The 25,394-nt window shown below is 36.3% G+C and overlaps 4 protein-coding genes across 4 annotated transcripts; 1 reads left to right on the top strand and 3 right to left on the bottom strand.

Moving 5' to 3' along the window:
* Positions 1-133: 133 nt before the first annotated feature.
* On the bottom strand, positions 134-3,181 carry LOC117626999 (aluminum-activated malate transporter 12-like). Its single transcript, XM_034358862.1, has 6 exons — positions 2,569-3,181; positions 2,276-2,416; positions 1,756-2,028; positions 1,519-1,640; positions 1,263-1,406; positions 134-900 (listed from the first exon to the last, which is right to left on the bottom strand). The coding sequence occupies exons 1-6, from the start codon at positions 2,870-2,872 to the stop codon at positions 289-291; spliced, it is 1,596 nt and encodes a 531-aa protein (XP_034214753.1). The 5' UTR covers positions 2,873-3,181; the 3' UTR covers positions 134-288.
* A 3,946-nt stretch (positions 3,182-7,127) lies between these two features.
* Positions 7,128-12,759, bottom strand: LOC117626998 (MND1-interacting protein 1). The gene is made up of 3 exons (XM_034358861.1): positions 12,573-12,759; positions 10,773-12,455; positions 7,128-7,962 (listed from the first exon to the last, which is right to left on the bottom strand). Exons 2-3 carry the CDS (start codon positions 12,417-12,419, stop codon positions 7,444-7,446), a joined length of 2,166 nt encoding a protein of 721 aa, XP_034214752.1. The 5' UTR covers positions 12,420-12,455; positions 12,573-12,759; the 3' UTR covers positions 7,128-7,443.
* Positions 12,760-13,375: 616 nt separating this feature from the next.
* Positions 13,376-15,923, bottom strand: LOC117626951 (plant intracellular Ras-group-related LRR protein 5-like). Its single transcript, XM_034358787.1, has 3 exons — positions 15,324-15,923; positions 13,844-14,760; positions 13,376-13,745 (listed from the first exon to the last, which is right to left on the bottom strand). The coding sequence occupies exons 1-3, from the start codon at positions 15,850-15,852 to the stop codon at positions 13,587-13,589; spliced, it is 1,605 nt and encodes a 534-aa protein (XP_034214678.1). The 5' UTR covers positions 15,853-15,923; the 3' UTR covers positions 13,376-13,586.
* A 2,477-nt stretch (positions 15,924-18,400) lies between these two features.
* On the top strand, positions 18,401-23,130 carry LOC117626882 (eyes absent homolog). Its single transcript, XM_034358671.1, has 6 exons — positions 18,401-18,550; positions 18,906-19,192; positions 19,310-19,477; positions 20,447-20,540; positions 22,112-22,300; positions 22,625-23,130. Exons 2-6 carry the CDS (start codon positions 18,959-18,961, stop codon positions 22,879-22,881), a joined length of 942 nt encoding a protein of 313 aa, XP_034214562.1. The 5' UTR covers positions 18,401-18,550; positions 18,906-18,958; the 3' UTR covers positions 22,882-23,130.
* The last annotated feature ends 2,264 nt before the right edge of the window (positions 23,131-25,394 follow it).

Here is a 25,394-nt window from a genome sequence, read left to right as displayed (position 1 = left end):
TTCTAAGTCATTTAGCTGCACCAGATTTTAAACTGAATAATTGAAGTGCAAATTATTTTTTACAATAACCACAAGAGAACCTGGAAAATGAATAATCTGATCAAAACAATAAGATTGATGCCTTTGGTTTCAATTATTTGAACTAGATTATTATTATCTGGTATGAAGATGAATGAACATTTGTCTGTAAAAAAGACAGGTAAAAATATGTCAAATAGTTTCATTTAACAATAAGCCAGCCACTGCCAATAAACAAGACATAGCAAAATACTTTTACACATTTTATTATCAATCAGCCCCATGAGAAGGCAGTTGATTTTGAGCAGGATTCACTGGTGGCTTCTCACAAGTCACAACAATATCCTCAACTCCATGTTGATACTCTTTGAAGCATGCAATCCTTCCCAGTTCTTCAACTTCAGTAATAACATTGTCAAGCTTTGCCACAGTCTCCACCAGCAAGGAAGCAAAAGCAGCAAAAGGAAGTGCTTCTGAGAACTCAAGGCTAGTGATTGCAATTTTGCTCACCTGGGGCCTCAAGAATTTCCTCTCCGGCTCCTTTGACTGCTCGGTTGTCCTCTTGTTTTTCCAGTCGAGCAATGCTGAGCTGTCGGTTTTCACACTCGATAGCGAGACTCCTTGCTTTTGGGTGGCGTGAGCAGCTGCCAGAGCAAGCATGTTGGTGGCCTGGTTGCTGTTGGCGCCTAGGAACAGTCTTGGTTGTGATTTTATGGCAGTGTTAAGGTCTTGCAAAGCTTCATGGAGATGATCGGAGAGTATCTCAGGGGAGCAATGGCGACGGTTTCTTATACTGCTGGCAAGTTCCCTTAGCCCTTTCGATACTTCTCCCGCAAGTCGAATGCTGGGGTCCTTGAATAGAGCTCTAACAGATCTTGGTGTCTGCAAGAGAAATTCCCAAATTAAAAAAAAAAAAAAAAAACCTCATCAATAATTAAGAAAATCACAGCAAAAATGAGATACCCTTTTTGGCTGAAGCATGTGAAACTATTTTCCAAATCTGTGATCTGTCATAACAAAGCATGTGACAGATTTCCTTATTCATTATGAACTAATTATGAGGTTCTCTGACTCATAATCATAATTCATAACCATCATCATCCTTTAGAATTTTGTTTTTTTCTTTCTCTTGGAATGAATATTATTACGTATCATATGTATTATTAGAAATAAAAATTTAAAAAAAATTGGGGCATGCATACCATATTGTCTGTTTTAGATGAATAGATCCATTCAAGTTTTACCTGAATTTCAGTTCGTATGCATCCATGTAAAGCAACAACTGTGTAGCCAAAATGGCGAAGAACGTTTCCCAACTTCACGTACCGCTGCCATGGAAATCTGTAGCAGTGTCTTGAGTGCCTTGGTTCCCAACTTGCATGTAGCGCCTGCTCATATTGCAACAACAAAAACATTCAAGAGGCAGAGAAAGACTCATTGTCTATCCATGACATCGAATTTAATAAATAAATTAAACCAAAAAGATTTCAAAGGACCTACCATTGTTTCGTCCATAGATTTTGAGTCCAAAACAGCCTTATAACCGTCATATATGGGATCCTCCGTCGATTGGTCTCCGGATACTTCTTTTTCTGCATCGCTGAAGTATTCGTTGACACAAGCTGCAAAATCAGAAGCTACTCATTACTTGTGTCATTGGCATAATCATATTAATTTGAGAAGTTATTTAGATTAGGATTAGAAAGTAAAGACATAATAATAAGCAGCTTTGCATACCTTCAATAGCTCTAGCTAGGCCTTCAAGTTTGAACACTGTTGAATTATGGAGCTCTTCTCCTGACCAATTTGGAAATACCAGTAGACTCATTAGCAGGCAGATACCACAGCCTATGGCAATGGTGTAGAAGCGCTCATGTGCAATCTTCAGGACATTGTCAACGCGGTAGCTTGACACGGTTATCAGGTTGAAGGTCAAGAGAAATATCACAATTCCATAGTCATAGTTCTTCCTAATATAAGGAAAGAACCTCATGTATGTAGCTGCAGATCCTGCCAAATAAAAACAAATACAAAAAGGAAAAGATATCCAAGTATTAAACTAGTGATCTTTTTCCCTCTAATTTTAGAGGGAATACATAATAGCATAAGGAACTGAAAATTTAACAAATGAGTAAAATTTAGATTGAAAAATTATGCTAAAAGAACTACTTTCGATTAACATAAACGCCAAGGTCCACTTGGAAATAGCTCTCTAGAAAATGTCTAAACGTTGCTTAGCTAATAAAGATGAGCTTACCTATCAGAAAAACTGCAGCTCCGATGAAAATTGCTCGAGAAGTCTGACCAGATTTAGTTGCAACATACTCAATGAAAAATGCCAATGATCCAGCTATCAGTGTTCCCAATCCTCTGTTGAGTCCTTTGCATAAAGTTGCCCCTATTTTCAAAGAGCAACAAAAACATTAGACAAATATATACTTTTGTTCATCACACATGTGTCTTGATTAAACCAAGCATAGGCTAATTTGTACCTGACAGTTCTAAGTCTAATAAATAAGATTCAAAAAAAAGTTTGAGCAAACTAATAACCTGCAGTGAACTCTAGCACAACAACCACAGTCATGACAGCCCAAATGGCATTCTGGCCAATCCCAACATACAGCGGCTGTATCAGGTATAACAAGGAAACCAGTGTCAAAGACAAGCCAACTTTCAAAGCATGGAACACCCTTCTTGGGTCCTGTCGTCCCACCTTCCACACTGTCTGCCAAACCAAACCCGGAAATCGCCTCATCTTATCAACAAGAATTCGCAAACTCTTTTCTGCATTCCCTTTACTTTTTCCAGAATTTGTGTCATCCATTTCCATGCCTGCATGAACTTTGGGAAACATATAGGAAAACCCCCAAAAAATTTAGAGGACACACAAACTGAAAATGGTGGAGGGAATTGTTGTGGAGAAATTGGCAATTCTAATGCAATACAGCGATGAGATGATTCTGATAACTATATTTTGATACACACACACATACATACATATGTATATGTGCATATGTGTATGTGTGTGGGCGCGCGTATGTATATATAAAAATTCAGTTTAAGGAACAAGACCATGCAGCCATAATTTGGGAAGTATTAAAATAATGGCTAGTATATGCTTTGGCTGGCTGGCTGGCTGGCTGGCTGGATGTCTTGTTGTACTATTCAGAGAACCCCAACTTTCTCTGATACAGCTTAGTGTTACTTTATATAGGGTGTGAAAGTGAGATTGGTGACTCTTGCTACCTTTCACATGCCTATCACAAAAGTGTGCTCATATTAATTGTGGGTTGCTTTCACAAGTGGTAAGAGTCAATACACAATAGAAAACTGATTTCCTCACTAAGACTCAACCCTGATTAGAGGTTCCTATAATTCACACTTTTTTTTTCTTTTATACAGGAGAAATTGAGGGAGGGGAAAATCGAAGTGCAGGAATAATACTCTTAATCACTTGAGCTACAAACCCCTTACCATTTTCACTCTTTCTCGTTGCAAAAAAAAGAAAATTCATTTTAACTTTTTGCGCATGGGATTTCACTGAGTGACACATTTACCGCTCAACAAAGTTTAAATTTTGTATTGAGCATATACCTTCTTAGATCTCAAATACTTAAACCAATTGTCCATTATGTCCATATCTCAACTGTCAAATTATAATCTCATACTCATATAAATTAAGATTATTACGATTATTTTTGAACTTTTTCTCTGCATAAAGATGTCATCCAAATGAAACCCCAAAATTGTTTAGCAGAATCTAAACTTGTTTATTAATCATCTGCATCTGCTTAATTCGCAAAGAAAACAAATATCAAAACTAAAGTTAATTACTTTGTCTTCATCAAAACAAGGGGTGGTAGTACAAACCAATTGTTTGTGCAAAAATCCTCTCAGGAGAATATTCGCTTGTGGATTCTTCCGATGTTGAAGGTTTGAGTTTGGTCAACGGTGAAGCGTTGACCAGTGGCACAAAGTTGGTGTGGAAAAGAAATAATGCACGCAGCATTAAAAAGTGCAGCTAGCAAGAGTCTTCAGGCTCACGGGTAACAAGTTATCACACAGCCAATACTAGCCAGAAAGGGAAGGAAAGGTAAGCTTATTGTTAAACCTAACATTATGATTTTCTTGAACCACTTTGTTGCATGTAGGCATAGAGAGGCATATAGAGGCATAGCTGTTGTTCTCAAACAGCTGTGCGTGCTTGATTTTTTTGGTTTTGGAAACATCTCTCGTGCATTCTCAACTTCTCAATGTGAAGCTTAGGTTTCACCACTTGGCATCTTCTAGCTCCTTCTCCTCCATCTGACCTGCTTCATGCCACCGGCCTATGAGGGTTCGTGGCTGATTTTTATTTTCTCCCTCTGTAATTTATATTTGCTTAGTTTGTATTAATAATGAGGTGAGAAACTGATCAAGCAGTACAATTTGCACCACATATTGTAGCAAAAAGAAGCAGAACGGCTAAGAAATCTGTTGAAAAATATTCCAACTTGGCCTAAGCCAGTGCCTCCTATTATTCGTTGTGATAGTGAAGCAATACTATTCAAGGGAATTGATCTGATCACTTATTAATTCCTCCATTGCTTTCTGGAAAACAAAGTCACCAGAAACTAATTTCTGCAGCAGTGTTCCTAGTTAGTCTGAAAGAAAGCATTTCTATAACGTTTCTTGAAACGTTACTTTCTTCATAGACACACATATATCCAACACTTCCTGTATTGATGATATGTTTGTATTTTTATATAATATAATAAAAAATGACACCATAAAATGAATAAAAACCCTCGCCTCAAAGAAAAGCTTTAAATTAGAGATGACAAATTTGGACACAAAACAATAACACAAAAATGACACAAAATAATCGCACTCATGCCATAACCCGAAAATGCCATTAATTAACATGTTTAACAATCATATCGTATTGTGTTAACTAGTCGTGACATCAATGTACGTACCCCATTCTCACCAGGATTCGCGAGTATCACCACAACTTCAATCACTGCACCTAGACTTGGACATGCCGGCCTGGAAACCAAGCTGCAGATCATTTGGCAGCCGCCGCACTATGAAGGTTGAGCCTGGAAGTCTGGATATCCAGACCCCCCACCTCACTTGTGCACGTTCTCTACAACGACGGACGTCTCCCTTGCCCTCCAACAAGTGCCTAATGTTGTGTGCCGGTCTAGATAGCTCTAACTCCTCTGAGTGTCTTGTCGTGTCTCACCCTGCGATTGGTTGTCTGGGCGCGGTTCTTGTGTTATGTTAGATTTTTATTGTTGGCTTCCTTTGTAATGTTGTGTTTTAGTAAAAATTAGTTAAAACTTCAATGTTGTTAGCTTATGTACATGCTAATAAACAGGTTAATCGTGTGAACCTCTAGATGTAACAGAACTGGACTTATGTGTGTCATCCCATGTTACATGTGTAATAAAAATTTCAATGTGCGTCGGTGCAAATTAGTTGGCAAGATGTTATCCCTACTTCAAATCAATAACGCTTGACAACCCTCTTAGACAAAATGTATCAAACCAATCCAAACCCTTTCCAAATTTCAAGATCTTGGTTCAAAATAGAGAGGGAAATCTCTATTGTCAAATTATGTAAATTTTAGTCCAAGCTCCATATCTGAGGCACCTTATGATTTGGCTGCGTGCAATATTCATTCACCTTGAGATATGATAATTATTATATGGGCAATGTATTCAGGGCAATTGATTTTTCATGAATCACCACCAAGATTTGCATTAATTCTCAATGCAATTATGCAAGCACTCGGATACTCTCATTACCAAATAATGACATGCAGAAAGATTTCAATAGATCCCCATATCCACTATGATTCTCATATTGCATGCCAAGGAACAATGGAAATGCACAAAGATCTCAAACCCTATATACAGAAGATCAATAAGTAGCATGAAATTGGAGCCATATCTTTGTCTTCTGTGCTAGCTTTTGGACAACAATTTCTCAACCCTTCCAGTGAATAATTATAAACTTTTCATCCAGAAAACCACCATCAATATATTAGAGATTTCATTATGGAAGGTAATTGCAAATCTTCTAGCTTCTTTTATAGTAATTCCATATGTCGCTTGTTTAGTTCTTTACCTTTGATCAAGATGCTAGGGTTTTTACTAACATTTGTTTCTCTACGTGTGTTGCTTTACCTATTTTATTACTTTACTAACATTTGTTTCAAGGTTCGAATAACTCTATATCTTTTATTTTCATTTCTTACATAATCTGCTTGGAATGATTTGAATCAAAGACCTTGTACCATTAACTCATTGCTTAGCTCCTTATGCATGCATAAAGAGTAATTTTTTTTCCTTACGATAGTTGAGGCTGGCAAATCACAATTTGACACATGCTGCTAATTTTTCCATGACAAGTCATTCTCATGTATAAATAGACAGGTGTCGAGCTGTGATTTGCCTATCATACATCATACATCTTCACCAAGTTGTTTTCTTTTTTCTCTTTTTGGAGGTCCAAGTTGTTAATGCAATGTATGCTTTGTTTATATAATTTGAGTTTTTACGTCTAAATTATGTGAATTCATTATAGATGCTTCTTGTTTTCAACATTTCAGATAAGAGAGATGCAGGAGGTATTGATGCAAGGCAGAAGGTGCTTGTTGGTTTAGTGCCGCTGCTCTTTTTCATCTTCATGGTTGCGTATTATGTGTATACCCATAGAAAACGAAGCCAGCAAGATGGTTAGACATTGGAGAGTATTTAGTTCCCAATTCCTCTCATCATGGCATTGTAGCAAGTCATAATTTTTTGTTGCTAATTAGGGCACTTCCACGATTTTTTTTGTTTGCCTACCATGCATCATGGAGAAGATGTATGGTAGGGAAACACATTGTGGGACAATGGTGAAAAAAATCCAGCATTAAACAAACAATCAAAAAATGGAGAAAGAAAAAAACAATTTACACACCGGACAACGAAGAGACCATTATACACTTGTAATCAGCACATCTCCATGGAGGAAATAGGAACAGAAAAACTCAGATAGCTCATATCTAGTTTCACTGTTTCAAATTTCCAGACTATATGCTACTGCCCTATAACATGCTCCAAAAAAAATCAGCACCATTTTACAGCAATCATAACAATCAATTATTTCCTCGTTGAGCTGCAAATGTATGTTACTATATAAAAAGCATTAGCCGATTTCGCTAATGAAACCAGGATGGAAACAACCGAGAAACAGATGTTCTTGTCACTCCAAATTGTAAAAACACAAGCTGGAAAGAAAGAAAAAAAGCTTTCTTTTTATATTAGCACATATCTATTTTGCTGATGTGCTCAGCATGTAGCCTGAATGACCAAGGAAATTTGAAATGTATATTATTTGGTATACCTGAAATAGTCATACTCGGGGAGAAGACAGAATCCTTCTCTAGGAGAACTAAGAACTTGCACCAAAAACACGAATCCTATGTTCAATGGGAGCCCGGCAACATGGGCAGGTCGCTTTACCTTTTTTCCCATAATCATCATTGCAATTGGCACAAAGAACTTGATGAGCACATGGCAGGAAAACAACGGAGACTTCGTCTTTCATACAAATTATGCATTCCCTATCACAGCTGACTTCTTTCTCTGATGAATTCTCCAGGTTATCTAATTCACGAAGCAGCTTAGCAATAGTTTCTCCTTGGGGTTTTGCACCCTCAGAAATTGCTTTTGGCAAAGCATTTGATGGATGAAGCAATTCGGTAGACTGGGCAGATATTTTTAGGCGTGAGAGTTCCTGCTCAAGTCTTTGGAGGTCATCCTTGTGACGCTGGAAATCTATTTCTATCTTTAGGCGCAGAGCCTCAAGCTTTCGTTTATTACTAGCCTCAGCTGCTTCCTTAGCACGTCGTTCCTCTTCCACTTGTGCTAAGGCTTCCTCCTTAGCCTTCAGCTCCTGCCCCCATTTCACCTGTAACAAGAAAATAGCTCAGCAGAATTGGTGCACTGGTATGGGATATGTAGAATCCAAAGATCAATAAATATTAATATGAAACTCCAAAGCACATTATGGAAGCACATCAATGGAGAGTGATTTTTTACCACCAACCAAAATGCTCAACCCCACAAGCTTTAAAAAAAAAATTTGGAAAAAAAAGGGTTAGCCGTGGCAGCCCAGCCAAGGAGTGCTGCTGCCATTGAAAGTTGACCCAAAAAAACAGGTGGGCTTTGGTTTAGAGATATTTTGAGAGTAGTGACGGATTATGTGAGCACTTCAGTGACTGGTACTTTTAATCTTATTATATAAATTTTATAGAACAAAAAAGTCAAAGGGAGGAAGAATAGAGGGAATCGTAAAGGCAAGAGAGAGAGAGAGAGAGAGAGAGAGAGAATCAATATGACAACAGTCTGAAACCCTATGACAATTATGACTCTTTTACATGGCAATCCCAAAATGATTAAGTAAAAAAACACCTTACAATTAAACCCTGATAATTAATACCTAAACTATAATAAGCAAAAGCTGAATATATAAAATAAATATCTTAAATTCTAAAGTTCATAAAAATAATGATTAAATCAACCTAATTTCTAGGTTTGGGCTTATGGCCAAAATAAAAATTGTTTTACCTTGCATCCTTCACTGGAGGGTTTGGTATCACATTCCATATAGAAGTGGGTTGTTCTAATTTGAACCCCCCAAATTCCTCAATTGATTCAGTCACTTATTTGTAAATTTATAAACCCATTGAATAAAAAGAAAAATAAATCAAAGATAAAATTTGGGGGAAAAAGACTTTCATCCCCTTCACACCCCCATCCAAGGGGTGCCAGAATCTAGCATCTAAGGTTTTTACTACGTTTAAAAAATTAAAAGACAAACTTTGGAATAGAAAAAAAGGATTTCTAATCTGTCCCTTACACAAACCCTCTTGCTACTAATTTTACCAACCAGTTTACTCCATTCAAAATGTAAGGAAAACTGTACCTAACATCAAAGCGAAAACTTCAAGAAAAATGGATGTGAGTCCCAATTTGGTGGCTACACTCCCTATAAATAACAGGATAAACAACATAGCAAATGTACCAACTTCATCAATGTCAATATTGACTTGGTGATTGTTGCAGTTAGCCATATTTATATGGCTACACAAAATAGCTACAGCAAAACTGAACAGAACTTTAGAACGATTGGAAAAAACCATATACATATTCATACATAATTGCCACCAAAAAAGAAGTACCCATGTAAATATGCATACACAAACAGAACAAAAAATAAAATAAAATTTATTGGTAAGCAACCCTTAGTCACCATCTCAGCCTTTACCACTAAAATTCAACTTCAAAACCCATCAAAATCCCCACCAAAACAACCATTAAAAACAACAAATCCACCCATCAACTTGAAAACTACAGGCCCTTTAACCCAAAATATAAAGCCTAACCCTAAAACTCCCAAACTAGGGAGAGAAACAGAAGCTCAGTTGTTTAATAAAGCAATGCCGATGCCAACAAAAGTCTAAAGACTATACTCACACAACTGAAAATATCACAAAGTTTCAGTCAACAACTTAAGCTGACCAAGGATGGGAAGCTAATTTTGCCTGAGAAATTACCAGCGTAAAACAATATTTTCAATTACCAAAAAAAATTGAGGGGGGTCAAGTTAGCAAATTTGGGGTTCAAACAGAACCACCTTTTGGTTTATCATTTATGATACACAGAAATAGGCAGCTAAATATGATGACTAGTTTCTTTGTGCGTATTTGCAACGTTTCAGATACAATTGTAAAAAGTATGATATAAATACCCATTACAATATAAATATATATAAGCTTACTAAATTTCTCAAACATGGTTAACCCATTAAGATATCCGCAATGGTTGTTCAATACTTCAATGCAATAATGTCAGCATTCTGTCATCCTTGAACTATTGAACAACCATTGCGGATGCTCTCATAAAAAGAAATGAAAGTAAAAAATTAAAAATAAAAATCCAATCAACTATCAAACCTATAGCCAACAATCACAGTTCCAGTGATACAAAAAACTGGTAAATTAGAATTTAGGAAAAATTAAAACCCCAGAACCAACCTGAAGATATTAACAGTTTAAAGCGGAAGGAGCATCTAGTTAGGACACAGTACAGGATTTGCTATGAAAAAATTTTAAGTCAAGAAAACTTTACCCAGAACCCAAGTGATATAGGACCAATTACATAATAAATGAAGTATTCCAAACTTCATGGAATTACAACAATACACTTCAGTACTTCACAAGTGGCTTCTTAGGTGGAGAAAGATTACAAAACAGCAAGAAAAGGTTGGAAACTCCAAACGCCCCATCATATCATAAGCATATTCGAAGTACAACAGAATGAAATCAGACAGATAATAGACCAAAGAATACCAGCCTATGATCCTTGACTTCTTCATTACTCTAAACCAAACTCTAGAATCCCATGCTTTTAGATGGCAAGGATCCTGAGCTTGCATATTGTAGTATCTAAACTATTCCCCCACTCAATGATCCCTCTTCCATTAAACAGTGAGACCTTAAGTTTTGAGTGGTTACTTCACTTTAGTTAGTTGTTCGAAACTAAACATTTGGTTCTCATCAAGGGGTTGCTTGACTTTCTATGAATCAAAAAACATGGCCCTATGTAACCAGACATATTAACAACATGTAAATTCAAATAACATAAACATGCACTATGTAAAGAGACACCTGAGGTGGGTACCAATGTGCAGAGATAAAATATATGGAGTCAACAAACCTCAGCTTCTTTCTGATCATGCTTCATCTGAGCCAAATGTTGTTGCAATTCTGAAATCTTCTCTTTCTCCTCTGCAATCTCTTCCTGCAGTTTAATTTTTTGTTTCTCCCATGCCAACATCCTCTTCAGGCACTTTTTCTCCCTCTTTGCAACCTCCAAACAGGTTAAGACTGACTCTGAAGCACTCAGTTTAGAAGCCTCCATCTCTGCTCTAATTTCTGCATTCTCAGTCTCAAGCCGTCTCACAGCTGCATTTGCCCTGTCCACTTGACCACTGGCCTTTCTTAATGCATTCTCCATCTCCGATAGTCTCTTCATAGTTGAGTCCTCGAGAGTTTGTTTCCCTTTCTTCAACCTTTGAGTCTCCTCCCTTTCAAGCCTCAGCATTTTAAGCTCTGCCAGGTCATGGCTGAGCTTTGTTGCAGCTTGCATAGCCTTTTGGTGGGCCCACTCCTTCCGGTCCTTAACTTGCTTCTCAAGCTCTTCAACCTGATGAAGAAGATTTACTATCACCTCATTCTTTTGATCTTCCCCCACAAACTCTAAATTCTCATCAAGATTCAAATCACGAAACTTACTCATCACTGAGTTAACCACCTCCTGGTTCTTCGAATTTCGTGTTTTCTCAGACTGCTGAACCGGAACTTCAGACCCCAGTGCAACCGGGGTATCCCCACTCGCCAAATTACTCAGGCAAGCCTGTGGTTGTGCATTTAACTGTTTTGAGTTTGCTCGAAAACCAGCTGCAAATATTGCAACATTCCTTTTCAACAATGACTTCATTGAAGGAGAAAGGTTAAACCTCTTGGGACACTCAATATCCCTTTGCAAAGTCAACTCAGCACCATAAGAGAAAAACCCATGAACAGGAAACTCTGAACTTCCCCCATTTCCAAACCCCCAACCACCATGAAACCTACAAAGAGCCGGAGCCATAACACCAACTGAATGGTTACCATTACTACCAGACTCAACACTAGTAGATATCGAACTACTATTTTCAATACCTCCTCCGGGAAGCACAGGAATTTCCATAGTACTTGCTCGACCCACATGAAGATCACTCATAAGCAAACACCACATGGCATCACCTTTACTCAAATGTGGTCTAACTTGCTGCAACATACACACCATACCCGCAAGCGAGTACTCCTCTAACTGCCTCAAGTCAGCAAAAACGGGCTCAGCCTCATCTGACTTCCCATTACTGCTACCACAATTACTATTCAAATAAGCCAATGAGTTATGCAAAATGTTGGTCAGCACATCCATGCCACCATAGCAGTGCCCATTTCTCAATATCGCTTTAAGCGCAGCATCCTCATCATAACCCAATGCAACTAGCTTAGAAATAGCCTCATTGTACAAAAATTCTAAATTCTTCAAAAGAATTTCTTCTAATTGTTCCTCAGTGCAGTAACCCCACCCACTCTCATCGAAATTGGAGTTGGGGCTTGGGCTTGATTTAGGGTTCTGGGTGGAATCGTTGTTGGAACCCAGATGGTGATTGAATGGTTTGAGACCCGATTCGAGTATGGATTTAGAGATTGATGCTCTATCAATATGGCAACAATAATCGAAATCGGGTTTTGCAGATCGGGGCCTACGATTTGTACGGATGTGCTTCTCTCTCACAGTGCAACCCATTGTGTGTAGTATATGTAATTATATATCTAGCTGTATCTATAGGCTCAAAAAAAAAATTTATAAAAACAAATCGTTAAAATAAAAGCAGGAGAGTTACAAAGAAAGTGCATCGAAATATGATATTAACCAGAAAGAAAATTTCAAGAAACTCACATGGAATTGGGGACGATCGGTTTCTGGCTGTTGTCTCAGTTGCCGAAACTGAGAGAGAAAAGGAATCGAGAATAGGAGGAGGGCATGCAAAACAGGAGGATCTTTATATTTCTTTGTTTCTTTTTTTCTTTCTTTTTGGTTAGGTGTTAGAGTGAGTTGAGCGAGTTGAGCGTGTGGAACGGGAAATTTGGAAAACGGACTGCTAATGTTACTTTTTTTCTGTTTTTGGGGGCAAATTGGTAAATGCATATAACCAGCCACATATACCATGTGTGTTGTATGGTAAATCACCAAAGACATGCAGTTGAATATTGATGCAACCTGGGAGAAACAATCTTTGCTGGCGGGTTTGAGGGCTGTCATTTGCGATGCTGAAGGCAAATTTGCTACCTTTCTGATTTGAAGAATAATATACATGTATTTTACGGAACATTCTTGGGCAGAGAATTGAGCCCGCCGTTTTAGAAAATGACCCTTTTTTTTGTGTAGTTTTTGCTAAAAGTCAGCTACTCTTTTGCCATATGAAACTCACAAGCCTTCTTTTTTTGAAAAATAAATAAAACAAAATGGATTAGTTTATTGGACCGTTATCTTGGAAAAACAGTGTCAGTAAGGCTACCAATTGGATTTCAAGAGCAATTATATTATACTTTGAAACATAAATTCATCATTTAATTATACAATAATATTCCGACACCATACAATAATTTCTCTCTCGAATTTCAGCATATGAAAAAAATGAAGGTTGTTTATCCATACATTTCAACCAACTGAAGACAATTTCATAATTGTATCAACAAAAATTATCTCAAAGAGTAAGAGTTATTAATTTATTATCTGCACATATAATATAATAGGGGTATGATGTTTTGTTACATTTTCTCTCTCAACCCACTAGACCCAAGCAAATACACTCTACAAGTAGAAAAGTTTTTGGTCTCACTCGAATAAATATGGACAATAGGCCGTTACTGTGGCACAATTTCTTCAGAGGAAAAAAATGTAAGCAAGGTTTCAAACTAGTACAGGTTTGTTCTTGGTTGAATTTCTACCAATGGAGCAAAGTTTTGAGCAAAACCAGAACCAAAGTCCCTTCTTCTTCTTCTTCTTCAATGGTTGAAATGTAGCATTCTCTCTCTTGGCAACATAATCTGCCATGTACTGTACAACTGCCTGGTGATCAACAAACAAGTTGAATATGAGTTTTTTATATATCAAAGTTAAGACATACACAGACTAAAAACCGTAGTAGCATATATATTTTGCATTACCTGGGCACCCATTTTTATAACTTCTTTTGGTGGAACTTCCAAAGGTGTCTCGTCGGCACGAAAAACTCTCAGTTTTGACAAAAGTCTGAAGGAGTGTGGTAAAGTTCTAATCTGATCATCACTGATATCCAACTCTTCAAGCATCTCAAGATTTCCAATTGATCGTGGCAAGGCTCTTAAGTCTGCAAAATTGTTTGCCAGAATCAGGATTTTTAAGCTCACTGCAAAGCACAAGTTTTCAGGTATGGATTCTATTTCGTTGAAGCTGACATCAAGCTCCTTCAGATTGTTAAGATTCCCAACAGTTGTTGGCAACCCTTTAATTCTGTTGTAGTGAAGTGTAAGAACCTCTAAGCTTTCCAGCTTTCCAATTGCCTCTGGCAGAGCTCTTAGCTGATTGAAATCCAAATGTAGCTCCACAAGTGATGTGCAGGATCCAATCGTGTAAGGCAATTCCTCAAGCTCATTTGTTTCAGCATTCAATATCTTCAAACTGGCCAATTTCCCAATTACATCAGGCAAACGTGTGAACTGATTTAAACTCAAATCAAGGGTAATGAGGTTAATCAAGTTCCCAAATGAAGCTGGCAGAGACTTCAACAGGTTTGCATGGAGATCAAGATCAGTGAGATTGCTCAACTCACCAAACGACTCTGGAAGGTTTATAAGCTGGTTTGAGTGAATGTCAAGCTTTGTTAAGGCTTTAAGGCCACCCATCGTGGGCGGAAGGGCCATGATCCGGTTTTCAGAGAGGTCCAGTTCAGTGACTTCTGATAATTTCCCAAGCGATACAGGAAGCCACTCCACTTTATCTTCCAACTTCCCTTTAAGATCAAGAACTACTGCACCACTTTTAGCAGTGTTTTCAATGACAGCTGCCACCTTCATTAGACTCATTTTCTCAGAGTCCACTGCACCTATAACAATATCAAAACATTGAAGAAATTTTCAGCTAGCCATAAAACCAATCTCCTTTTTTTAAGATACACAACTTTTTGCCCTTACAATCTATACAAATATCTACGCAACCATAATATGATAGTTGAACAAGAAAACAAAATGAAGAACAGAAAACATAGCTCATAAAAACATTCAATAGTTCTCGTAGGATGGAGACTTTGAAGACAGAACAAGAAAAGACTAATATAAGACCTTTTATTTATTTATTTGAGGTTCATCAAAACTGGAACATCGTATTGATTCAAAGGTTTTATACCCTCATGAGTAAAATTTCAACATTCTTGTTCTCCATGTGATAGCGGATAAAGATTTGGGAAAAGTTATCATTCCTCACAGAAGAACACAAAAAAAAAAAAAACTGAAAAAAAAATCATACCACCTAAGTACATAATTAGTAGTCTTTCAAAACCAAAGTATAATCATCACATCAAACATTATCTCGAACACATAATTCTTATATAAATTCATGGTTTTCATAGACATCAATTCTCAAATTAAATTGAATTTTTTTTATGCTAACCTGAAGACAAAGTGGAAGCACTTCTCACCACACCCTTAAACCCATCTCTCTCTGATTCCTTATCTTCCTTCTTCATCGTCAAACTTTCATCACTGATCACAGTTTCTCTCCCAATTTTCTCAACTGGGTCCTCTAAATTAACATGTTTCTGAACCTGAGTATCACCAGAAACCAACCCAGAAGCTGTCTGGATAAGATCATCAAAGGTCTGGAACAAACCCTCCATCTCAACCACATGAACAGCCTCTTTCCTCTGGTCCTGGCTCTGAAACAAAACCATAGTTTTCTTCACCTCCTGCAACACAGAGAAGAGCTCTTCAGGGACATTTTCGGGCTTCTCTTGCTTTGATATTTCCTCAAGCTTCTTTTCCTCCTCACTGTTGACTGTTTTGAGCACAGACTGGGCTGCTTCAACCTCTTCAATGGAGGGTCTTGGCGGCAGGGACTTGTAGATTTTCATTATTTCTTCTACTGTTTCTACACTGGCAGAGGATGGTGGAGGGTCTTCTTGCTTGCGCTTCACACCCATGGCTTTGGCGCTGTGGAGAGAGTTTGGAGAGTGCCAAGCAAGAAAAGGCTAGTTGGGAATTTTGAATTTCTATTTGATTCTATGGGCTGTTAATCCTCCCTACTATATAAAACAGGGGAACCATTTTCCTGTACCCTCTTTCTCCTATTGTCTTTTTCCTCTTCCTTTTTTTTTTTTTTTTTTTCTTTTCTTAATGTAATATAATTTTCATTATTTTCGTTTTCTTTTTCAAAGATATGTTGGTTTTAGTAAGGTTTTAACTTTCCAAAACATTACTTCAACTTCTTGGAATTATTAGTGATCAAAATAAACCTTTTGTAAATTCAAAATAATTATTAAGATGACTTTTTTTTTTCCTTTTTTTTTTTTTTTTTTGCCAACAAAGAGGTGAAACACGGCTAGAATCTAGAAATTTTTCGGTGTGATCATGACACCATCACGTGGTGTTACTAATCCTTCCACCATATTTTTTTAATAAACTATTCGTGCTTGTTGTAGCACATGTTTTATTTATCATATTATAACATGTGAATTTGTAATATCACATAATAATTTGACTATCACAACTCAAGGACTTCTTCAATCTTTAATTTGCTTGAATTATATTTAAGTTATTTTTTTCAAAAAGAGATAATAACAATTTCCTTTTCAAATACTTTAAAATTAAATCTTTATTTAGAATTCCATCCAAAATTCCTGACTTTATATTTTTATTTTTTTTTTTAAAAAAAAAAGAGTTTCTATTAGCATGTCCCTTACAAGTTCAAATTTGGATAGTAATCTTCTCTATTTAAAGAACAAGATAACAATCAATAAGATTTGATCGGAATTTTTTTTTTTTTCTCTTTCATGATAAGATGGATGGGATTTATTTGGGAAAATTTTGTCTCTTTGCACGACTTATTACACGGCCTCTATTAATTAATATAAACTGATTTTAAAAGATGGTAATTAATCTAATCAAGTTGATGATGGTGATTTTATTTAGAACGGACGCATTTGACCTTTTTCCAGATACATCATGCATGAGCCAAAAGTCTTAAACAAATGAGAAATGTTTTCCTCATCGATGACACACTATATGCACATACACTACAAGGTTTCGTTCCTATCAAGGTATGACTGGCTGCCCTACGATTTTTCATTGACAAAGATTCCTACTATGTCTTGTTCTTATTAGAAACAAGTCAAGAACTTACATGTTTAAAAAAAAAGAGTGACGAATTTGTTTAAATATATTATGTAATTGTTGGAATAAACATAATTTATAGCTACATGTTAGAAGGCCTGACAAACCCAAAAATAAATAAACATAATATTAAAAAACACTTCGTGCTAACGTCTGGCCTAATCTATCATCATCAAAAGGACTTGTTTTTCATTTATTTGCATTACAAACTTGCTTTCATTTGCAAGAGAAATAGAGAGAATTAAAAATTTTTGCCTTTGTTTGTTTTCTTTTTCTTGCCAACAACGATAAAAAGGGTTTCATTCATCAAAGAAAGCATTAACATTTGTCTCTAGTGTTGGGAGGCCCTCACTGTAGAATTCTTGCCCGAACATATCTCTTACATATGCTTTTTTAAGTACTTGGACATTCGTTTGTGCTAATATGTCAAGAGCTCAAATTAATAAGGATCGAAATTGTACGAGGAGATTGTAATAAGGGGTTATAATGAAGGGGTCTTTAGGCCATCTCCAACTTATGAGGTTAAATCCAAAAAATTCCAATTTATTGTCCAAAATCTCTCCCAACCCAAGAAATGAAGAGGCCAAAATTTGGGAAAATCCAAATTTGAACCCAAATAGTCCAAGTATTGCTTGGACCTAAAAAAAATTAGTGGAGCCCACCTGTTGCATCAGCAGCCCATGTGCAAGCTTTCCTTATTGGGGCCCGCCAACAGCCCATGTGGAAGATGCTGCCTTTGGCTTGTAGTGATGTTATTTGTTTACTTTTTAATATTCTAATATTAACTTAAATCAACAATATATATTAAATTTAGGCTATTTTAACGATAAAAAAAAAATCAAAAGGTTGAAATTTAAATCCAAGGATCAAAATAATATTTTTAATTAATTTAAATCCGATTCAACATCAAAACTCACCCCAAACTCTATAAATACCTACTCATTTCTCAAATAATCTACCAAAAACATTATATTTGTAGAATTTCAATTTTTTAAGGTCAAATTGTTCAAAAAATTAAATTATGAAGTTATTTAAAAAGATTAAATGAAGAAAAGTTATCCATTAAAAAAAAAAAAGACTTAAATCATTCTTAAACAATTTAATTAAATTACGGACTTAAAATTTGAGTCCGAAGGGTTGGAAGAAAAAACAATTTAAGTCCGAATAAAACCCAAATAATTACTTTTTAAAAGAGAAAAATTTGAATTTAGACCCTCATGAGTTGGAGAAGGCCTTACAAGCCGTCAGATCCATTGCAAAGCCATTATTGGACGGTCACATTGAATCCCTCACTTTTGAATATGTATACCTTGTTGTGGGTCCTGTATGGGCTATCAAAAGCCTAAATAAAGTGAAATCTGGGCTCGGGCTGCCTGTACAGTTCAGAAAAAAATGAAAAAGAGAGCTGTGCCTGAGCTCTGGAGCCCAAAGGAAGTCGTATATATTTACTCTCTGTTTTTCGTTTTTGTTTTGCGTTGCCACGATTTTACTGCCCCAGCTGACCTCAAGGTAAGAATCTAAGCTTGAATGCTTTTCATCATTAATCTGAAGTTGTGTTTGATTCTGTAGTTTTTGATTGCAATTACAACTGGGTTGCTGTTTCATTTTTCTTTTTAGATATCTTTTAATACAACCCATCTGAGCAGAAGCTTTTGTTCTCCGATAATGTTTCTATATAGCCTTTGACAAACCTTTTTTGTGCCCGTTAATGTTTCTGCTCAGTAAAATTAAATCTAGTTTTGTAGTTGTTTGAAAAGCAATGTGAATTTTGTGTGTGTTGTTTTCGCAAATCAAGCAAACTGTGTTCATTGATTAGTTTGGCTCAGAGTTACAAAATGTATATTCTGATTGTTTAATTCTCCAGTCTCCAGGCTGGGAACTAGCTCCTTAGGATTGACACCAAAATTGAAGAAGATAATGGGTGAAAGTACTAGTGTGACAAATGGGTTTTCTCAAAGCAGGATGGATCAGAAAATAAATGTCTATATATGGGACATGGATGAAACTCTTATACTGCTCAAGTCTTTGTTGAATGGAACGTATGCGGAGGCTTTCAATGGTTTGAAGAATATCCAAGAGGGTGTTGAAATCGGAAAGATGTGGGAGAAGCACATTCTTGCTTTGTGTGACGATCATTTCTTTTATGAACAAGTAAGTTTAGACCTTCAATTACAAATACAGATAGTCGTATTTATGTGTGTATGTGTACTCTTTGCTGAGTTACATGGCATTTGAAATTTTGAAAATTTCAAATGATTGGTGATGCAGATTGAGAACTACAATAAACCCTCTCTTGATGCCTTGAGCCAGTATGATGATGGGCGGAATCTTTCTGATTATGATTTCAACCAAGATGGGTTTGGTCCTCCATATGATGATTCCAACAATAGAAAACTGGCGTATAGGCACAGATTCATAGCCCATAGATACAAACAGGTGTGCAAACACATCCTATTTGTAGAAGAAGTTTTTGTTCTTTAATTTTGTCATGGTTTAAGTTTTACTTGTAAATTGGTGTATACATGCAAAGTTTTCTTAAATTCTTCTACACCATTGAGACAAGCCTTTTGGTTTCAGGGTTGCGTTATTGAGAGTGCACTGTTCTAGCAGTGATAGTGATGCATTGGTTTCTTTGATGCACATGATCAACATGCAACATTTATCATTTTCTTATATGTTATAGAAATATAATTGGTCATAAATGCATTTAAAATTGGAACTGGCCCTAAAGATGTTACAAAACTCCAAAAATAGTCATGCAATGTTTTCCTCTTGCTTGAAATTCGATGTAGATAGGAAGAAATATATATGTACTTTACCGTCATGCACGCAATGTTATCAAGGTAGTGCTTAGGGATGATTCTTCATCAAAAAGGTGTATAGAACACAATATATGGTCTTACTCTGGTAACAATATCATTTTCTTTCAAAGATTCAAGGGACAAATAAATCACATAACTAGCATAATCCTCACTTAAAAAAAAAAAAAAATCATAAGTCACCTGGGAAATTTATGTTTGATGGAGACAATCCACAGAGAGCTCATGTCATTTTGGAATCATGAACATATTATGCTTGAGGAAAGAATTATTCTTGCCATGTGACTTAGCTTGATGGCTGTCTAACAGAATTTGGCTCTGCAGGGCTAGCTCCTGATGGACTAGCTACCCTGCTCCTATTAATACCAATCTCAATTCCATTCTTATTAACAAATTTGATGTGTTAAAAAAAGTTAAATTAAGCTACCATACTCATTTGACATCTGTTCTTATTATTCATTTGTATAAAGAACTAGTGTGCTTTTGTTTTCTGATTAAGAAAGCTGCATAGGCTTCTGTAAACTATTTTGGATGTTTTAATGTTAGAGCTATCTGTAGAAAAAACTCAAACATTCTGTTATTTCAGGGTTTGCACAGTTTCCTAAATCAAGAGATGATAAAAGACTTGGATGAGTTGTATGATATGACTGATAAATATACAGACAGATGGCTTTCCTCAGGTATTTGGTTTTATAATGTCCCAGCTTCTAGATTTTGGTATCTTTGCTTTTTTTTTTCGTGATTGTTGTTTATCGGCCTATAAGCTTCTGGTTTACTGCTTTGAATACTTCCCTCTTCCTGGTGATATATTCCACAAGTCCTGGCCTTTTTTCCAGTATTCTAAATTGCAAAAATGAATAAATACTATTAACAGTTCAGGGAAAGCAATCTGATTGTATAACAACTGATTCATTGTTATATTAGTTGATACTGGAAACCCATTGCTAAGCAAGCTGAGATTAATGTTTGGTGGGTTGGTGTAAGTTCTCCAACTTTGTTTTACTTTGGGTATCCTGAATCAGCATGGAAAATACATCGAAATACTTTCTATGAATGAAAAGTTGGAACACAATCATTGAAAGGTCTATTACCAAGTCATACTAATAGTTTACAACTCATTGATCCCATTGTCCTATAACTTGAACTCTTTGTGGTTATTCCACTTCAAGACACAGTGTGCAACATGCAAAATGAATTTCTTTTATTGAGGACTGCTTTGTTTTTTGTTTTTTTGTTTTTGTTTTTGTTTTGTTTTTGTTTTTTTTTTTTGGTTACTGTGAAATAAGGTTTTCTGATTAATAATTTTGTGGTATGTGAACCCAAAACAATGCTTTCTCTTTTTCGATGGGAAAAAAAAAAATAGGAAAGCAGAGGAAACGGATTATCGAGAAGATATATCCATTAAACTAGACAAACTTATACAACCATGGTGGGAATGGAGCTACCAGAAAATAAGGAAGTTAGCATGAATGGTTTGCTAATTCGTACAGAATTGAGCAGTCAAACAAGAGTATTTTTGGTCTTTCATAAGATCCACTAGTGAAAAGAATGCCCCAAGGAATGTAATGGTGTTGGCTGTGATTGAATGAACAATGCTGGACAAATTAGTTTCTATGGGAACAGATTCAAAATCCCTGTTAGCTATCAAGCAGTTAATGTGGTATAGTGGCAAGCGTCTGAACCAAAGAAGAATGTCAATACTTGGAGGGTCTAGGAAAGTCAAGAGGATGAAGTCACCTGTTTGGTAGGGAAATAGCACTTTTAATAACCCATCCTATGCCTATTAGACAGTAATTGATTTCTAAACTTTATAGTTGCTATTTAGCTTTATGAGCACAAAAACGAAAGTTTTTGATGATTGGTTGAGGATATGGAAGATAGAGCTAGTGCCTGTTTTGAACACTCTCAGAAAAAAAATGTTTCTACGTTTAGGAATTGTCTACCATCATCATCTTTTAAACTGTAACAAACCCATGCAATGCCAGAAAATAATTGGCACACCCCTCCATCTCCCATCTTTCAGTGACATCACCTCCTATAATAGATACTCTGCCATCACAAATTAAATTGTGTTACCTTGCTTCTCTTCACCTTAATGATGTTTGGGATGCACCCGTCTTTCTGGTAATCCTAAGGAGCAGTTTTCTCTGTGTAGTGTCAGAAATGCATTATGCCTCGACTTTGTTCTCTTCCATTATTAAACATTCTTCTATAGTTGCTCAAGAATCATCTTCCTCCTGTATTAATGTAGCGCGCATCTTCTTGGAAGAGTGTTCTGCTGGGCACAAAAAGACATCTCTTGTGGCTGCTGATGGGATCAATGAATCTTCTGCTTCGAAGTATCAGCATATTAATCTTTTAGTGACATCTGGATCATTGATTCCCAGTCTTGTAAAATGCTTGCTCTTTCGACTCAACAGCATGATAACTGATGAAAATGGTTAGTAATCCTTATCACTTAATGTTTGCGAAGCTTGTTATTTTTCTTTCTAGATTATTTTGTCTTTAACAACACTGTAGTTAGTGTTAAGAATCAGAATTATTGCCCTCTAATGCAGTTTAAAATTATTGGAAAACTTGTTTTGAAGTAGTGCATATGCAAGAAGTGGAGTCCTGATGCGTCACATAGTTTTATTTTATTCTATTTGTTTCATGGATTCTGGTGATCGACATATAGACCTTGTTTTATGCATTAGTGGGGCTTTTAACAACTTATTTATAAGTTGTGAGGATGGGTACTGACAAATCTTTATAATTTCTTCAGTCTATAGTTCCTGGGAAGTGGGAAAACTACACTGTTTTCAGCAGATCAAGGTGCGTTTTAACCACCCAAATGTCCGCTTCTGCGTAATTGGGGATGGATGGGAGGAGTGTGAAGCTGCGCAAGCAATGCGATGGCCATTGGTTAAGATTGATATGCGACCAGGAGGCTCTCACAGGTTTCCAGGGCTCACATTCAGGACCCTCGGATTTTATTTTTCTGTTGTATATGGGAGCTCTGATGCTGAAGATGAAGAGTGAAACTCACTGGATTTGCAATAAGCTGTTCTTGGGACTTCTGCCCGTACATAAAATCCAACCAATGTTAGGAATTATGTCTTGAAACAATTTGTATCAATCAACTTAGTTAGATGAAGATGACCACCAGATTAGCCAAAATTGATTGTATTTGTTCTTGTAGATTAATTGGTTGGCTTCATGCTAGGAATTGTAAACTTCTGTCTCGACGTGGATATTAATCTACAGAGTTTTGGATTTGTTACCCTCAAAGTGATGCAAGATATCAACTAAACTGACAAGAAATTATCTCGTTTGTTAGAGAGGATTAGACTAGACTAGACTAGCAAAGTGGCTATATTTCATATGCAATCAAGGCATGATAAGGATATTGTTGTCTAACTTGGAGGACGAAGGAGGACTATTCATAAGAGGTTGATGACTAAAATTTATCCCTCCTAATCCCATCATTTTCAAGGGGATTATGGAGATGAGTTTTAGTTATCTACTTCTTATAGATAGTCCCCATGTTTCTTCCTAGTTAAACAACATATCCATGCTATGAATTGAATGCAAATGAAATGTCGACATTTTGCTAATCTTGTACAGTTTAGTCTAAAATCCTGTGACATTATTTGTGTTTAGAGGAACAAAAAAAGAAGAAGAAGAAACAGAGGAGATGGGAGGAAAAGAAAATTAAAACGAAAATCTTATGTGACATTTCTGACGTCAGTGTTGGACAATGACAAGAATTCTCAACCAGTCCCTCATTTTCTCAGCAATTTTCTCAGCAGGAAAAATAGAGAGAAAATTCACATTGTTTTCAAGCCAAATAAGATGAAGACAGATTTTGAGTAATGATACCATTTGCAGGTGGTGTGTATGGTGCTGGAGGAGTTGGATATGGGGCAAGTGGAACTGGCATTATAAATTAAAGCTCAAAACTCTCGCACTCTTTCTCTTCTTAGATTCTAAAAGACAACTGCCTCAGATACAGGGGACATCACACATTCTTTCCATACCTGGAAAGAGGAAAAGAAAAGTTAGAAAACCCAACTGGAAGAGTGTTTTAGCTTTAAATAGATAACTATACATAATGAGCATAATACAAGAAGCAGGATTATGCAACTTGTCAGTGACAAATTTAAAGTGAATTGGAGGAAAACTGGAAGGAGAAAATCTCAGAAACTTGCATTACCAAAAACCCAAAAGCTTATTTCAACTAAATTGAAAGGTGCACATAAATATATATGTATGTGCCCAAAAAAGCCATACCTGAAGATGCCCAGAAAGAGAAAGTGTATGCAATAAGCTATGGAATTCATTTGAAATCCTCCCAATGTAATCAAAATAGACTATCTAAATCGCAGAGATTAAAGTGTGGAATTTGGACATAGGAAACATTCATATTTCCTATGAATGAGGGTTGGGATATGAACTTAAAATTTGTCAACGAAGTTTACCCGAGTTAAAAATGACATTGACTTGTAGACTAGTAGTCTCAGGTTCGCACCCTCCCATGGCACTGTTGGTGTGTGTGTGTGTGTGTGTGTGTGCGTGTGTGTGTGATCCCTTTCAAGATTGGCAAAAAAATATCACAAAATAAATAGGTAGTTGTTAATGGGATATATCTTAGTTGGTTGAACTCTTCCACTTCCAACTACATGAGCAGAAATTCAAAACCCCAAACACTTCATAAATATTTGTGTAAACCTCCCATCTCAATCGCTTTTACTAATAAATAAATAAATAGGTAGTTTTATATATGTAAGCATGACTCAAAAGTGTGTCATCATTTTTGTTTCTCTCCTCCTTATTTTTTGGGTCATAATCTCTCTCCTCCTTCTAGTAGTCACTTTTTTACAAATGTCACCATCCTAATTAATGAATCGATCCATAGAATCCTCCCTCCCCTTATCCCCTATTCTCTCTTCCTCATTTTGGGTTTGCCCTAGCCTTGACTATGGTAAGGCTCAGAATGGTGGTGTAGGTTTGATTGAATAGCTACGAATTTTAGTTTGGAGCTTAATCTAAGGGCAGCAAATTGATCAAGATGTCAGCATCCGATGTGATACTGTTGCAAGTGTCGACAAAATTGATTATATATTGTTCTGATTTCTCTGTTGTTGTTGATATACAACTCTTTTTCTTCTTCTTGTTTGTTGGCTGTTGCTTTCTTCAAATTTTGATGCCTTGCTAAGTTAAGGGTACTTACCAATGAACATGTTACGTACCAAGACCGTTTCATGAAGCGAATTCGCATTGAAATTAATCGAAGCTAGTTTGGTAATTTATTCATTTTTTTTAAATCTTTTTTTTTAGAAATAGAGAAAAAAATATATGAATGAAAAAAGAGATGGAGGACAGATGAATGAGGATAATTATAAAAAACAACTTAAAATTGTTTGTAGCTTGTAGTTTTTTTATTTTCATTTTATGTAACATTCCATACACATTTCTTCCGCCTCCCTCCCATCACCTTTCCTCCGCCCATCTTCATCCCTCTCATAACCCTTCCTTTACTCTCATCTTCGTTC

The sequence above is a fragment of the Prunus dulcis genome, chromosome 5 (assembly GCF_902201215.1).
Source record: "Prunus dulcis chromosome 5, ALMONDv2, whole genome shotgun sequence".
NCBI lineage: Eukaryota > Viridiplantae > Streptophyta > Magnoliopsida > Rosales > Rosaceae > Prunus > Prunus dulcis.
This window is presented reverse-complemented; position numbering and strand designations above follow the sequence as displayed.

What these genes read in the sequence shown, in the direction of transcription:
- LOC117626882 (XM_034358671.1), top strand. Translation starts at nt 18,959, where the DNA reads ATGGGTGAAAGTACTAGTGTGACAAATGGGTTTTCTCAAAGCAGGATG. An exon ending in ATCATTTCTTTTATGAACAA is followed by an intron (nt 19,193 to 19,309) that starts GTAAGTTTAGAC and finishes TTGGTGATGCAG; the next exon opens with ATTGAGAACTACAATAAACC. An exon ending in CATGATAACTGATGAAAATG is followed by an intron (nt 22,301 to 22,624) that starts GTTAGTAATCCT and finishes TAATTTCTTCAG; the next exon opens with TCTATAGTTCCTGGGAAGTG.
- LOC117626998 (XM_034358861.1), bottom strand. Translation starts at nt 12,419, where the DNA reads ATGGGTTGCACTGTGAGAGAGAAGCACATCCGTACAAATCGTAGGCCC. An exon ending in ATGATCAGAAAGAAGCTGAG is followed by an intron (nt 7,963 to 10,772) that starts GTTTGTTGACTC and finishes TTCTTGTTACAG; the next exon opens with GTGAAATGGGGGCAGGAGCT.
- LOC117626951 (XM_034358787.1), bottom strand. Translation starts at nt 15,852, where the DNA reads ATGGGTGTGAAGCGCAAGCAAGAAGACCCTCCACCATCCTCTGCCAGT. An exon ending in TGCTTCCACTTTGTCTTCAG is followed by an intron (nt 14,761 to 15,323) that starts GTTAGCATAAAA and finishes ATATTGTTATAG; the next exon opens with GTGCAGTGGACTCTGAGAAA. An exon ending in TTATAAAAATGGGTGCCCAG is followed by an intron (nt 13,746 to 13,843) that starts GTAATGCAAAAT and finishes GTTGATCACCAG; the next exon opens with GCAGTTGTACAGTACATGGC.
- LOC117626999 (XM_034358862.1), bottom strand. Translation starts at nt 2,872, where the DNA reads ATGTTTCCCAAAGTTCATGCAGGCATGGAAATGGATGACACAAATTCT. An exon ending in TGTGCTAGAGTTCACTGCAG is followed by an intron (nt 2,417 to 2,568) that starts GTTATTAGTTTG and finishes CTTTGAAAATAG; the next exon opens with GGGCAACTTTATGCAAAGGA. An exon ending in GCATACGAACTGAAATTCAG is followed by an intron (nt 901 to 1,262) that starts GTAAAACTTGAA and finishes TTTCTCTTGCAG; the next exon opens with ACACCAAGATCTGTTAGAGC.